The sequence below is a fragment of the Chelmon rostratus genome, chromosome 17 (assembly GCF_017976325.1).
Source record: "Chelmon rostratus isolate fCheRos1 chromosome 17, fCheRos1.pri, whole genome shotgun sequence".
NCBI lineage: Eukaryota > Metazoa > Chordata > Actinopteri > Chaetodontiformes > Chaetodontidae > Chelmon > Chelmon rostratus.
The window spans coordinates 12881308-12896574 of record NC_055674.1 but is presented as its reverse complement, the minus strand read 5'-3'; the positions used below and the strand labels follow the sequence as shown (position 1 = coordinate 12896574).

The 15267-nt window shown below is 41.8% G+C and overlaps 3 protein-coding genes across 3 annotated transcripts; 1 reads left to right on the top strand and 2 right to left on the bottom strand.

The window, feature by feature from the left end:
• Positions 1–10: 10 nt before the first annotated feature.
• gga3b (golgi associated, gamma adaptin ear containing, ARF binding protein 3b) lies at positions 11–7943 on the bottom strand. The gene is made up of 17 exons (XM_041956386.1): positions 7883–7943; positions 7290–7374; positions 7136–7211; positions 6951–7049; positions 6727–6850; positions 6536–6639; positions 5745–5825; positions 5440–5577; positions 4983–5064; positions 4777–4902; positions 4416–4664; positions 3803–3885; positions 3559–3698; positions 3112–3398; positions 2791–2960; positions 2024–2134; positions 11–1625 (listed from the first exon to the last, which is right to left on the bottom strand). The coding sequence occupies exons 1-17, from the start codon at positions 7920–7922 to the stop codon at positions 1515–1517; spliced, it is 2106 nt and encodes a 701-aa protein (XP_041812320.1). The 5' UTR covers positions 7923–7943; the 3' UTR covers positions 11–1514.
• Positions 7944–8160: 217 nt separating this feature from the next.
• On the top strand, positions 8161–10032 carry mrps7 (mitochondrial ribosomal protein S7). The gene is made up of 5 exons (XM_041956757.1): positions 8161–8218; positions 8673–8864; positions 8972–9035; positions 9138–9305; positions 9411–10032. The coding sequence occupies exons 1-5, from the start codon at positions 8175–8177 to the stop codon at positions 9630–9632; spliced, it is 690 nt and encodes a 229-aa protein (XP_041812691.1). The 5' UTR covers positions 8161–8174; the 3' UTR covers positions 9633–10032.
• mif4gdb (MIF4G domain containing b) lies at positions 9917–15149 on the bottom strand. Its single transcript, XM_041956758.1, has 6 exons — positions 15028–15149; positions 14142–14257; positions 13867–13976; positions 13400–13555; positions 12864–12956; positions 9917–12577 (listed from the first exon to the last, which is right to left on the bottom strand). The coding sequence occupies exons 2-6, from the start codon at positions 14218–14220 to the stop codon at positions 12350–12352; spliced, it is 666 nt and encodes a 221-aa protein (XP_041812692.1). The 5' UTR covers positions 14221–14257; positions 15028–15149; the 3' UTR covers positions 9917–12349.
• Positions 15150–15267: the final 118 nt, after the last annotated feature.

The following is a 15267-nucleotide window of genomic DNA, read 5'->3' as shown; positions in this document are numbered from 1 at the left end:
GTATCAGACATCCACTGAAAGAAATATTTATTTCATGCAGCGAACACATGGCACATCGTACAGTATGTACAGCCCGAACACTCTCTCAAATTTACACGTCACATGTTCACGTAACTTGCCATACAACAAACAATTGGTACATTACATACTATGTACATTTAACACACACTTCTGTACATCCCACATGACAACGAGTTGAGGACTACGGGAGGATCAGGTGGACTGATGTATGAAAATTTTACTCAGCACAGTTCCACTCTATCCCATTGCTGCACACTGCAAAGTTATTTGCCTCGTGACAGATTTTCCCTTCAAGCTATCAAATTTAAATTCAGATTTCTCAGTTCACATTTTCTAGGTTCAGTGATGCACTGAAATACTGTAACAGAAAATAAACAATAAAACAAAAATACTCTCAATACTGACACTGGTCGAAGAGTCAACATCTTTAAATACATAACACAAATATGGATGCTCACTGCTAAGACCACGACTGAAATCCTGACTGTGTGAGCAAATAATTTACTTTCAGAAGAACAAAACTAATCATATGAAATAAAACCAGTTGAACTCAGTAGACTCAAGTCAAAACGAAATATTCATAATTAGAAATGACGATCAAAAGTGCAGTTTGTTGCCTTTACAACATAAAATTCAATACTGTAGGTCCACTAATCTAAAATAGGGCTAAATTAAGTAGAACAACTGATAAAAGTTACTTAACCATGTCAGACATATTGATGGTTGGAAAAAGTCACGTCATAAATACATGGACACTCCTCAATCTTCCTGCAGCAATGACAATGTGACAGTACTTTTCACTTATTATCCAGTTTAACTCCATCCGAACACATCTGCTAGACCCCACTTTCTTATTTCTGGATGTATTCAAGTATATTTTCTGTGGGCTGAGAGAGTGCTCAGCCAGAGGAATGAATAAAAGCACAAATGTTGTCTCTTAGGCTCTGTTAACATAAAGGGCCAGTGTGAAGGATTTAGTGCCATCTAGTGGTGGAGTTGCAGCTTGCAACCAACAGAGTACCCCTTGCCTCCTCCCTTTCCGTGTAATGACAACGTACTTATGAATATTATATTCCATTTCTGCCAATAGATCCTTCTAAACCTTACACACTGGTGCTTTTCAGAGGTTCTTTTGCAATGCATCCTGTCAGTCTGAGGCTGAACACTAATGCATTGATTATTTACAGTACATTCAAAGCTGTATTCATCTTGGGGAAAATCTATTAAAATATTTATCTCAATACCACCGACCTGTAAACACCATGGCTATCTCACTTGCCAGTGTATATCTTTAGTTTGTTAGCTATCTGCAGAAACATATACAAGCACTGTATCAATGAGTGTCTGCTGTTAGCTTCTCGCTGCCAGGAATAACAAAGGCCAAAACAAATCAACAACGGTAAGGAATGTGAAGCTGAAAGGTAGCACAACACACCCCCTCATGGAGCATGACCTGGTCTGTCCCTGCTGAGTGGCAGCAGGCCTGCGCACTGCTATAGCTGACCCCATGTCTCTTGTGGGGGGAACTGGTCCACCTCCCCGACCTCATTGCACAGACGGTCTCCCAGCATGAAAGCCAGCTTGTAGCGCAGACGCACCCTGTCCTGTGAACACACACACAGACACAAAGATCTTTAGGCACAACAGCTACGACAGAACGACGCATGGCTCAGAAATTCTTTGTGGTTTTTGTATTTATGTCCTCAAATGCATAGTATGCAATGTCTGCGGCTCGGGGTCTCTCAATCAAAACAATAACAAAAGATGGAGTTTGATGGTGTCGTGAAGTAGCATGGGATCATGGGAGTTATTGTCTACATTGCTAAACAACCTCCATTGCCAATTGATGGTGTTTTCCATGTTTCCCTGGAAGTTACAGCAAGTAGAGGGGGTAAAGGGGATACAGCACCACTGACAGGCGACCGGATGGAGTGCAAGGTTACCTTGAATAAAATTACAAATTTCTATGGGTTTAGCCAGTTAGTGTTGTTATGTCACCTACCTTTGTTGGATTGGCCAGCAACATGATCTGGGTAATGGAGGCTGGAGGTAGGATAGGGTTAAACGGTGCCAGTTCTGTTCCTGATGGAGGCTGCAGCTTCACCTTCATTGACTGGTGGAGGATGAAAGGAAGAGTCAGTGCTGTATTTTTATGCCTTAGTTAAAGGATAAAATTCACTTTTTGTTCAAGTGTTTCCACCAACAGTGTTTGCTTTCTGAGGGGTGGCTGAGGGGTAGGAACACAAAAAGCAAATTTTGCACAATAAACACACACTTATCTCTGAAAGGGAACCATTCATGCCTGAACTCATGGATGTATTTTTACACAGAATGAGGGCTGTGGATTTTGTCTCCCATCACTTATATTAAAACTCTGTTAGAACAGATCTCATGACAATCTGTATGTAGAGGAGGAACGACATAATGTCATGATGGTATGTGAGTATTGTTTCAAGACTAACTAGTAAAAATGTGAATCTATCCTTTAACAGAAGGTACACGACACCCAGCAAAGACCCCAGGCAGGAATTGAACCTTGGACGTTTTGTTTCTGGAGCTTTAAACCACAAGGACACCAGCGCATCCCACTCTGTTACTATTAATAAGTCCCATGTTACGCATTATTACACATCAGCTGTATGGATAATGGTGTGAAAAAGTTAATACTTGTATAGTTCTTATATTCTCGTGTAGATTTGTGATGAATCAGGAACAAAAAAGGCTGTTCATTAAGTAAGATGAAAATGTGACTGGAGTAAATATGTGTACCTTGGGGACAGCAGCCTGCAGTACCACATTGTGAACAGGCAGGGGTGCTGTATTGAGCATGGACACCACCATTACCAACACATCAGGCCTGCCAGGGGGACAGTCAGAGGCAAAGTTGAGCAGCATGCGAACACCGTCTTTATCGTAGGCCGTCACAGGCAACACTTTACCTGAGGACAGACAGGACACAGCCAATCAGGAACAGGCAGACGTGCTATTCAAAGAGTCTACATCCAGCTATGTATTTCCTTTTTATCATTTATCATTCCTTTAACCCCTCAAGCCCATCATTCCTCGCTCCCTGCCGTCTCCTGTCCTTACTCGGTCTGACGGCCTCCAGAGGGACCTGCACGTTGCTCAGGGAGATGTCTACGGCTCTGGCTGGGCTGCCCTGGAGAGGAGGGTGGCAGGGGGACAGCGAGCGGAACAGTGGGCTGCCCGGGGCGGAGCCCAGGCTCTGGGCCTTGGCATGCGACAGAGCAGGAGAGCCGGGAATTGTCCCCTGGAGAAGAGAGGGTGAGGAGGGACAGCCCTGCCCAGGCACGAGGGTTGGTGCTGCTGCAGGCATCCCAAAGCTGCTTCCTCTGGTCGTCATCTGGCTGGACAAACTGAAAATAACACTTGATGAATTTCTATGACTATATATCTGTATCTATATAACACTTTAGACTGGTCAAATAAAAGCACAAACATGAATTTTAAACACAGTAAAAATCTGTACACAAATACAGAAAAAACAGAGAAAAAACAGTCTAGATGATGGCGTACCTCTTATGATCTGAAAAGCCAATCATGGCCAGCTCTTGCAGAGTCTGGAGACTGTGCGTGGCAGCGGCCGGTTCAGGTGGGGGCCCCACTGGACCTGAACAAGCTACACTGCCAAACATATGCACAGATGAAGCCGGAGCCTGCAGAGGAGACGTGGAGACAAGATCATTCACCCTCTGCCGTTACACACTGACTGACACGCTGCGGTTTGGTTAAAGTTGTTCACAAGTTATTTTAGATGTACCTGCAGGGAAGTCCACTGATTGGGCAATTCACTTAACTTGGGTTTTGATTGGCCACTCAGAGAAGAGGGCGAGTCATTCAGTCCTGAAAGAAGGTTCAAAAGAAAGAAAATCTTTTATCCTAATGTACTTTGTTTGAAGATTTTTTTTATCTGTGAGCTCAGGTTTTATTTCAATACTCGGTATATTACCACATAAAGGAAACTGGAGTCTGACTTTAAAAAATACACTTTCTTCTTCTGGAGGACAGTTAAAGGTGAGGCCATTGAATAAAATGCGACAACTACAGCTTTAAAGCTCACTACTTAACACATCGTGTCTAATTTGTTCTTGTTTGTTTAATCCATACAGAAACTTCAATTCACCGTTTTACGGTATAATGCCGTCAGGGAGCAGTTGCCAGGCAACCAGTGGAGACTCCATGTAGTTACTGCTGTGGATTAAACAAACAAGCCATCACATGTTTTTTAGTGAGCTTTAAAGGCGCTGGGAGGAGGATTTTGTTTTCACTGGTCAGAGCCAGGAGCAGAGCGTATTTGCCAAAATTAAGAATTGTTCCTTTACTTAGCAGCTCGAGGTAGAACCACCTGCACCACCTAGAGTCTTATGTACTACCTAGAGACAGCAGCTCATCATCAAGCAGAGAGAGTGCAGTGGAGGCCTTGTCGAGGGGGGGGTGACTCGGGCTGCTGCTCTGACTACCATGCGAGCCGGCCAGGCGTTTGGGAGGAGGAGGCAGGATAGGGATGGGGGAAGCTGTGGGATTGGTGGAGACAGGATTAAAGGACTGGGAGGGATGGGCGGCAGGTTGAGGGGGGCTGGGAGTGTCAAGGCCGGCGAGGTCAATCAGTGTATCTGTGGTCTCTGTTGGGTGACAGAGAGAGGAAGATTAACTGCAGCAGAGGAATTAACGGCAGGACCATAAAGCAATCACATAAAATGTAAAAAACGTGCAGATAGATAAAAGGCCTCTAACCACTCTCACTGTGACCAGCTGTAGATCGAGGCTCTTCACTGTCACCATTGATGGGCTGCCCCTCAACAATCTTCTTATAGGAGTTGATGACCCTGGAGAGGTCATCGCTGGCCTGCAGGATGTCACCTGAGGGGCCACAGGTCAGGGGTTACAGATCATACACAATGAAATCATCAAAATGTGTTCTCGATAAACAACCAACAAACCTAAACTGGTGTCATTGTCCTCTGTCTCTGTGGCCATTTTGAAAGCAGTGCGCCTCAGCTTGTCACACCGCTCGTAGAGTTCCTGAGAGGAAATACAAAGGAGGCACTGTACAGTTTAAACAGAGCTTTGACACCAGCTGGTGTGTACTGGTGCTCTTTCAATTTCAGTAGTTAGTTAAAGGTCCAGCTTGTAGGATTTAGGGGGATTTACACTAATCAGCACACACAAATGAAAACATATTTATGACTATTATATTCCATTTCTGCCACCAGATCCTCCTAAATCCTACACAGTGGTCCTTTAAACATAACATATATAATACTGCAGCGCAGAGTGAATAGGGTTTGTTCTTCCTCTTTGCTGTGAGAGGGAACGCCAGTCTCTTCCATGTATTAAATTAAAGAAGTGATTACAGTTTTTGTGTGTGTGAGTGAGCGTGCGTGCGCAGACACATACCTTAATGATCTCCTTGTCTGAGTCAGTGGAGCTGTCTTTATTGTAGTGGGACAGCATCTCCGTCAGCAACTTGACGTTGATGTTCACCTCCTCCAGTGTGTGTATACGCTTTGTAACCTTGTGCACTCGAGCCTCGTCCTGACGAAAACAACAAGAGTCGGTGTATATTACACAAAGAAATGGTCACATCATGTGAAGAGTGCTAAAGTAATGTCAACCCCGGCAGAAACTCAAGAGCAAGAGCAGCTTGGAGGTAAATTTGAAATGAATGTGATGAATAAATGTTCAGTTCTGACATGCGTTACCTCCTTCACCATGTTTTTGATTAATCTGTTGGCTTCCTGGAGGTCCTCTGGATTTTTACTCCGGAGAAGCTCAGCAAGCAGCTACACAGAAACGTACACACACACACACACACACACAGTCGAGTTTCCATTATTTCAGAGTACATTACATTGTCTTACACTAATTTCCTGGAGATGTACCCTAACCTTAAACCAAGGCTTCACCAAGCAGCAACCTAGAGCACTGAAAAATGAAGCCAACGCATAAGTGCCACAAACTGCAGTTCCTCAAATGGCCACTTGAGGCTGGTTTCAAAAGCGAGTCAATCCCCATAGACCCCCATATTATAAAATAAAGAAGTAAACATGGTACAAAAAACTGTTTTGGTATCTATGGCCATGTCCCCCATTCATGACCACTGCACAGGAATGAATTTTTATATAATTCACTTGTTAAAATCATATTGAGGCTTAAAGCTATGCAGAATTATGGACATGGCTGCTTTGAGTGAGAGCTAGCTGCCAGGTTCCAGAAACCAGGCTTCATTCTGCCTGCTTCAGCTCCACCCACGCTCCACCTCTTTGCCCGTTATCAGATTAACTGGGAGTTTGGCAGAGTCAGGCACTGCCAAGATGACATCTCACAACATGTGTAATACATGTCCACACCCCCACCCACTTAAACATCCGATGTTACAACTTAAACAAACAATTCTGCTACATTTTTTGTGACGATGGCCTTCAAGAGCCAAACATTAGTTATTTAGAGATACAACATCAGCAACACATTTGGTTTTCCCTCAATCTCTTACCTTGCCCATGTCCTCATTATCAAACACTGGATGTTTAGGTCGTGTCGGAGGAGAAGGAATCAAAGTCCTGTCCAGCGGTAACTCCGGGTCACGTGTTACAAGACCTGGTGAAGAGAGGGAGGACTGGATTGATAAAATACCTTTAGGGCAGAAGTAGTTTTACGTGCATTACAATAACCATGTGAACACACCCTGTCTTCTCAGCGTCTGGTAGGCTTCACTGATTTTGGCCTCATTTGGAAAAGCCACTGTCCAGCTATACAGCATCTCTACAATCTTCATCTTCACCTTCTCCGGTGCACTGTCACCCATGTACTGGAAACGAGGGGTGATTAAAAAGAGGCTGGATAGTAGGACACACAGTCAGCACACTTGTCATTTGCTAGAAATATAAACCTATTTGGAGTCTGCTCACCTTTGGAGACACCACTTTAATCAGCTCATTCAAAAATCTGTATTTTCCGACTTCATTATGAAACCTTCTCCCGCAGTTCTTCATGCATGCCTCCAATACCTGCGCACAAAATCGTTAAGATTAAGTGTTTGCGTCAGTCGTTGAGAAAAGGCTGCTTGCTGACATTTACTTGAAGTATTTCTTACTGTCAGGGCCTGAAGGGCTTCCCATTCTTGTGGTGAGTGGATTTTGTGGACGAGCAGAGGTACAGCTATTTGAGGGCTGTAAGAATAAATTCCTGATGAAAAACTTTTTCTGAGGTGATGGACAAAATGGTCTGCAAATATTTCACAGACATACCCTTCCAGTTCCTTATTGATCTGATCACAGAAGCCTATGATGTACTCCCAGTCCTCCTGTCTGTTTGTTGGATGAGTGGCTTTATCTGTTGGGTAGAGACATTTTCACTATCTTAACTGTTTGAGGGGCATTATGCTGTACAAAATACATCTGAATGCACATTACATCCTACTGTGAATATGGCTCCCTCCTTGTCTTGTGACCACCATAACAATGCAGTATTTGTTAACATTCTAGCACTTTGTAAATACTGATGTAGTGTTTATTGTCTTGGCAGGGCTGCCCATTCATCATTCTATCCTGCAGCAGCAAGTATTAAGCTGTACTGAGGGATACTCATCTGTCGAGCTTCAACAATCACTGCACACACTGAGCTGTCACAGGTAAATGTGACCCAGATAGTGTTTATTAAAGCTCTCCACCCATCCTGCTAATGATGCAGACAGCAGACTGTCATCCAGGTCCCTCTATTAGCAGTGAATCAGCGCGCTGACAGCTTCTGTACTCACGGATTTACCGCCCTGTCACCCGGAGCAATATGTCCAGCTAATTATCTATATTATTTAATTCATAAAACGGGATTAATCACTCACTAAGCCAAGATTCAAGCGACTCCTCTTCCTGGTACGCCATAGCACTAAAAACATCGCGTGATGTCACCAGCGCGTGCGCGAGAGTCCAAAATTACTGTTGGGAATTATTTCGAAACAACAAAACAAAATACAGCATCAACTATTAAAAAAAAAATACAGAGAGACATGTTTTGCCTTGGTTTTGAAATTAAAATCTGCTGAATGCAATTTTGATTTTGTAATTCGCTTTTTATTCGCAGGCATCTGCAGGACATACTAATCCGGGGTCCTAACTGGTACTCACATTTTCAAGATGGCTGCTTCCATCACAGGATTATTAAAACCTTGGACACCAAGGTAATTGTTTTTGTAATGACAAAAATAAAATTAACAGGTGGCGTTAGCTGTCTATTTATTATATCTGTGCTATCGGTGTATTTTTTGTGCAATTCAGAATCAAAACACTAATGTAAATTGGTTGGTTGCATAGCGAGCTAGCTCTTATGCTAAATATCAGCCATGAAAGAAGAGCCAACGCAAACGTATAGTAGCAAGGATGCAATAAACAATTTCTTCATTATTAATCCGCTAACGTTATTAAGGTCCATCTTTTTTGAATCGGTCAATAGAGAATTTTCACTATAAAGTTTCAAAAGTAATGACTTTTCCATGTCACGTTAACAGAACGAACAATTAACTATTTTATCTCTCATTCACACAAGTGCTGAGTTTAAAAATGGATCTCCTGTCCTAACACATATAAACAGTTTAAGAAATTTGTGAAATTCTCTTGTGTGTCCTTTGTTTGCAGAGTGTTTCTGGTGAGATGGAGCAGATACAACCCTTACTATCTGGAGCCAGAGGTCAGGAAGGAGGCCTACAGCAAACCAGAGACAGAGCTGAGTGCTGAGGAGAAGGAGCAGCAGGAGCTCAAAGTGGTCAGACCCATCAAAGCAGCAACAAATTCAGTCTCCAGCTCAGTTTTCGACGACCCAGTCATCAGGTAGAGCAAAAGCATCCCAGCTTACTGCAGGAGGCTGTTACTTGTTTAGTCAAAGCTGTGCATCTGAGAGCTCATGTCAGGTGATCATTTTTATTTTCACTTTTCAGTAAATTCATCAACATGATGATGAAACATGGAAACAAGGTTTTGGCTCGAGAGATCTTCATGGAGGTGAGAAAGCGAACATTGTTCATAGTTTCAAAGTGAAGCTCAAAGATTCGCCATTGGTCTAACCAGTAAGAGAATTACCATAATTTCTCTTTCTGCTTCCAGACCATGGAGAACATAAAGAGGAAACAGGTGGAGAAATACCACAAAGCTCCAGATGGGAAGAAAGAAGAGATTGAGTGTAACCCCTACGCCATTTTTCACCAGGCTATGGAGAACTGTAAGCCTGTTGTTGGGCTGGCCACCATACAGAAAGGAGGAAAGAACTACCAGGTCAGTGATGAGGCAGATTTGTGCTGTTTTTGTTGTTGATCTTGTGCCAAGAAAGAATAAACAGAAAGACTAAATATATTCTGTTTGATCTCCAACCTCACCCAGGTGCCCATCCCTCTTACGGACAACCGACGGCGCTTCCTCGCCATGAAATGGATGATCACAGAATGCAGGGTCAACAAACACAGACGCACGCATTTGTATGAAAAACTTTCCCAGGAACTGTTGGCAGCCTGTGTGAAGGAGGGTAACGTTGTCAAGAAGAAGTTTGAGCTGCACAAAATGGCCGAATCCAACAGAGCTTATGCTCACTACCGTTGGTGGTAGAAAGAAACTCTTGGGACTGAAACGCTGCCGTTTCAAATGTTTCTTCAGATTGACAGACATTGCATTGGCCACAAAGTGTCATGGAAGATTCAGTGACATGTTTTGTTGCTCAAAGCGCTGTTGGAAGTTGTGAACACCGTAAAAATCCTTTGGTGGAAGGACTGTACTGTAAATATATTGGGTAACAAGGATTACTTTTCGTATTGAGAAACTGCATTCTGTACAATAATAGTGCTCAGTTGTATTGTTAATTCACACCCAATAAACACACATAAAAGTGGTTTAATGAAAAACGTCCAAGATTTATTAGAACAAATAAGTTTGCAATAAATGTACAACCCAACCGTGAAAAATGGAATTGAGTAAAATGTAAAAAAGTTGCAACGGTGTAATAAAATATATAAACATATATTACAGTCAGTTCTGTGCTCTTTAGAGACTAGTATCTACAGCATTCCATCGTGGTTAACTTAACTAGGATCAATTAAACCCACTTCTCTGTTTTATGGACTTGGTCTGAATGTGGTGACACATATTTAAGCCTACACACAAATTTCCAAACAGAACTAGAAAAAAATAATGAGGAGATATAACATATCCTAATTCCTGACCATGGCTGGGCTTTTAATTCAGTTCTTTTAATTTCTACCTAATAGCAGTCTGGAGGGATTGGCAAGTAACCAATTAAGCTTGATCAGTGCTGGCAGCGGTACAACAGGGGGATACATTCTTCTCCTAACATGTTTGGGGATAAGGGTCAATACTCTTTTGAAGACCTCGCTGTCCAGTTTAATTTACAACATTCCACTTTTTATTTTTACCTACAGTTGAGAAGAACTGTGGCATCCTTTAGTGGGCTCCACTTGAAGAGCTCTCATTGCTCAAAGTATCGCCTGAGACTTCAGGAACAAAAGGAATTGTCTGCAAACTACATGGCCATAATCTGGAGTAAACATATTTCCCATTGCCAGTAGACTCGTTATGGTGGGCAGTTATCCCTCATCCTGGGCTTTGATTTTGTGTGTGAAAGCCAATTCTATATTAAGTTAGACTTTACATAACTACAGGTGCAGCGTTTCAAAAATAATGTCATGTCAAAGACTTGTGTCGGTCTGATTCCAAGGCACAGCTTTGAAGACAAAAGCTGTTACTGAGTATCAACAAAGGTGACAACAGACTCGGACGTACAACTAAGCTCTGCTACACAGGCTGTAGCAGACCTATGCTGGTGGAAGCTGGATTCAAGGAAAAAAAACTTCTACAAGCTTTATGCTCATAACTGACCTGTGTATATGTGAGGGGAGGAAAAATACCAGCAGTGGTGGAAAATAACCGAGCACATTTACTCACATACAGTTTTTAGGTAGGTCAATATTTCCGTTTTCTGCTACTCTATATTAGTATATTGTACTTTTTTTAAAGCCCTACATTTATTTGTTAGCTTTAGTTACTGGCTAATTTGCAGATTCAATTAATAGTACAAAATATGAACAAATAAATTCTGTTTAATTAAGGTACGACTTTATTGATCCAAGGGGGAAGTCCACAAGCTACCCAACAGTATATAAAGAATTAAAATTAGCCCCACCCATACAAGCTGCAACATTAAAGTGATGTAATCTGAATGTTTCTGGGTCATTCTGCAAGAATGAGCACTTTCATATTCAGTATTTTTGGATGCTAATACTTTTGTACTTAAGAAAAGATTTGAATGCAAGTCTTTTACAAAGTGGTACTACTACTTTTACTTAAGTAAATGTTCGGAGTACTTCTTCCACCACTGTCCTCCTAGACTTCAACTACAAATTAAGGGCTTTGGCTTTGTCAAGTGTCCTGTATTGGATCATGCTGTTCTTATCATATTGGCACAACTTGTGTAACAAACAAAACGTGTGAATCGAAAATATCTGACTGATTTATCTGTAGAAACACAGTTTAAATATGAACTATAACCAATCTCTTGGTCTTTTTTCCTTCTTTTTAAGTGGAGCTTTCAGAAAACAAAAAAAGAAAAAGATCCCTGAATTAAGACACAACGCTTCATCTGAAAAAACAGCCACACATAATGAGATGGAAAGAAACAGTAACAGGAATCCTACAGGACAAAGGGTTAGGCAAAAAACTCCCCTGAACTGCAAACCATTTGTAAAGTTCTACACAAAAATATTCAACTAAATAAGTAAAATATTGATTTTCAATTCAATTAAAATGTTGGTCATACAACAGTAAAAAATAAAGCAAAGACCAAATCAGCTTGCCTCTGACTGGAATGTCTATTCCAAGCCCTTTGGATCTGGTATAAAATAAGTCGGACTTTGAAATGTTTTCTGAAAACAGGAATGCCTGCAAGATTAAAAACAACAATAAAATAAAAAAAATCTATCCAGCTTCTTTAGCTGCAATCAAACCTTAAACAAAGTGTACCTGAATGTGGCTAAACCTCGTTAACTTAACTTCAGCTCCTTGTGAACTATTGCACGTTCCACATCCACGGCACCATGTCTCAGCAATATTCTCAAACGCAGGAACAATCCAGCAAAATGAAAGTCTTTTTACAGTTTATGAACCGCACTCTTCACAAAACCCTCCACTGACTTCCTGGAGGATGTTGCTGGTTTCATAATCAGTGGTGACTTAGGAGAGGTATTCAAGGTGCTTGAAGGTTGGCCAACGCAGCTGCAGAACAGCTGTTCAGCACCCTTGTCCTTGCAACGATCCTAGTCAGCAATTTCACTGTAGTAGTACTTGTGGGCAGTGCTGCTGAGCAGCCAGCCGCCGGCCCTGAACTCCAGGATCTCCAGCAGCAGCAGACGGGCCATGGATGAAAGGCCCTCCTGGAGCAGGAAGCCGTCGCGCAGCAGGAAGAACAGCTCGTCCATCCGTTGGCTGTTCACCTTCTCCAGCTGCTCTCCGATGCGATGCAGCTGCAGCACCAGGCAGTCCACCTGCGCAGAGAGGTGGAGGACACGTTGGTAACTTATAGGAAAATAAAGATGCCCTCGTGAAACACAAACTCTGCTAGGTATGGCTTCTTTAAATGTATTCTAACTTGAAATTTGTACATTTTTGGCTTTTTTTCCCAGTATTGTTTACCATTACCAAGGTAAAGAGTACAAGCATTAAAGCAACAATATATTCAGAGACTATTATGTATTCTCTTGTATGATGTGGTTTACCTAATAAGCATCTAACAAAAACAGGAAGAAGATATAAATATATACTCTTTCTCACCTCCTCCTCATTCATAAGAGCATCTGGTTGGGCCAGCCTCATCAGACAGTCAAACACAGGATGGACCAGGGCCACCATCGGCATGTTGTTCACCTAAACGTGAATACATACATAGCGTTTACTGAGGCTGTGCGATATGACAATATACATTGTGTGATGATAAAAAATTGTCAGCTATTTGCACTCAGTATAAACATTTTAGTATGTTTCAGCTGCTGTTGGTATATTTTACTGTTTATTGTTTTAGCATATTTTTATTTCTGGTGTATTTTTATTGCATATATACATATTTTACTGCATGTTAGTTTATTTTTATTCTACTATCTTTATCTTATTTTATTATCTTTCTTATTATCTTGTTTCTAACACGGGATTGCAATGCAAATTTCATTGATATGTTATGCTCAATGACAATAAAGGTAATCTTGAATCTCTCGAATCTTGAATTTAAAAATACTGCTCTGTATTCAGGATTAAGACAATATGATAACATGATGAAGTTTGAAATATCTTAAGGCGAAACAAGACTAACTTACTTTGAGGTAGTCAAAGATGTTGCAGATGAACGTGACGTAGCACACCCACTCGTGCAGCGAACGGCCCCTTGTCTCCTCACGGTCCCTGAACTCCTGCTGGAGCCGGTTCAACAGGTTCCTCCTGAAAACATTTCCATTGCTCTGCTTGGCCTCGGCCTAAACAAGGTGACCAAAAGAGGGCGGACAGAAGGTGGAGTATGGACAAAAAGTCAGGAAACATAGTGGTGTAGTTAAGATGGTTTAAGAGCCTCCTGTTGCTCAAGTGTAAACTACAAGTTAGGCATTAAGATGAGAGGATTAACAATTTAGTTAAAGAGACTCAATCAGATGTTTAAGTCCTGCTCTGGTTTCTTTAATCCCTCTGCCTCAATGGTGCTCAGTGTCTTGATCAAACAAACTAACATGGACAACAATTACTGTTAAATGCCGATGAACAGTCAGCTCATCAAACTGCAAACAGCATGGACCTGCACAATGGTGTAGCAGATGCGTCCGGCCTCTTTGCTGAACACGTGGTCCTTTAAAGACTGATCCATGATGATATTGGATACCTTCTCCAGGTTGACTGAACTTGGGTCTGAAAGAAACAAAAACGCAATTACAATAAGATGGAGTGGTCGTGTATCGATTACGTTTCAGCAACAGGTCTATGCAGGTAAGATTAAAAAAAATGTTTGATGCGTTGACATGATGCTAAAATTCCTATAAATCAGTAATAATAAGATTACAGCAATATGCTGACCTTTCAATGCTGTTTTCAGCAACATCTGGGTGTCCAGGTCAAATGATTGGATCCTGTAGTCGTCAGCTGAGTTTTCCATGATGGATGATAGCAAATTACACCTGAGAGCTGTCACACTGTGAAGACCAGACAAGACTTGTTACTGCATTATAGAGTGGTAAAAGCATAAAAGGTGTTTTTTAAAAAAATGTAAGCTTTTTCGCAAACAGACTGGGGTTCTGCGTCTAGCCTGGGTGCAAAATACATTACAGACAGAGAGGACACAACGATTTGTGTGACAACAATAACTGCAAAATCCTGTGCTGTCATCAAACTGGCTGCTCCCCACAGCTCATTCACAGGGGGATAGGAGGGATTACATGGGCAAACTCAGGTCAACCAAAAGGTCACCTGATACCCCAAATTAACAGATTTACCGCACAACACAAGAACAAAGTTTCATTAGTGAAGTATTCATGTCAGCATATTAGCCGCATACCCATCTCAAGAAACTTTCACTCATCGTTAACGTTACATCTAACGATAGCGTTGACGTTTGCTAACGCGACATCTAACGTTAGCTAAACGTCAACTTGGGTACCGCTATTTCGCTGGGTTCCCGACAGCTAATGTAACTTAGCGTTAACAGTTTTGCTGTCTTTGTAGCAACAAGCTAATAGCTACCATTAGCAGAAATAGTGAAATAGCGAATTTGCTCGTGTGTGCGTCTGCTCAATTGCAGAACCGCTGAACGTTAGCGTTAACGTTAAGACGACTTAGCGTCAAGTTGAATACCTCACGCTACTAACCTACATTTACGTTACAACTGCTCGTAAAAGGAAGAAACGGGTTGGCATTAACTACATATCGAGTTGGTAGAAAAAAACAGAACAACTCAGTTACTTACATTTCGATAATTGTCTGCGAAATTTGAATTAAAATTTACGCCAATTCTTTAAATCGATGCTGGTCACTCCACTTGGGTAGATATAAGCAAACGTTACTCAACTCAGCCTTTCAAAGCTGAAGTGCCACGGCAAGATAAATATCTGACTCTCTCTACCGCGACAAAAACAAACACGAAGGAAACCATGGTTTACGTGGTGGTTATGTTATTTCCGGTGTGTCTAAAATGAGGCAGTGATAC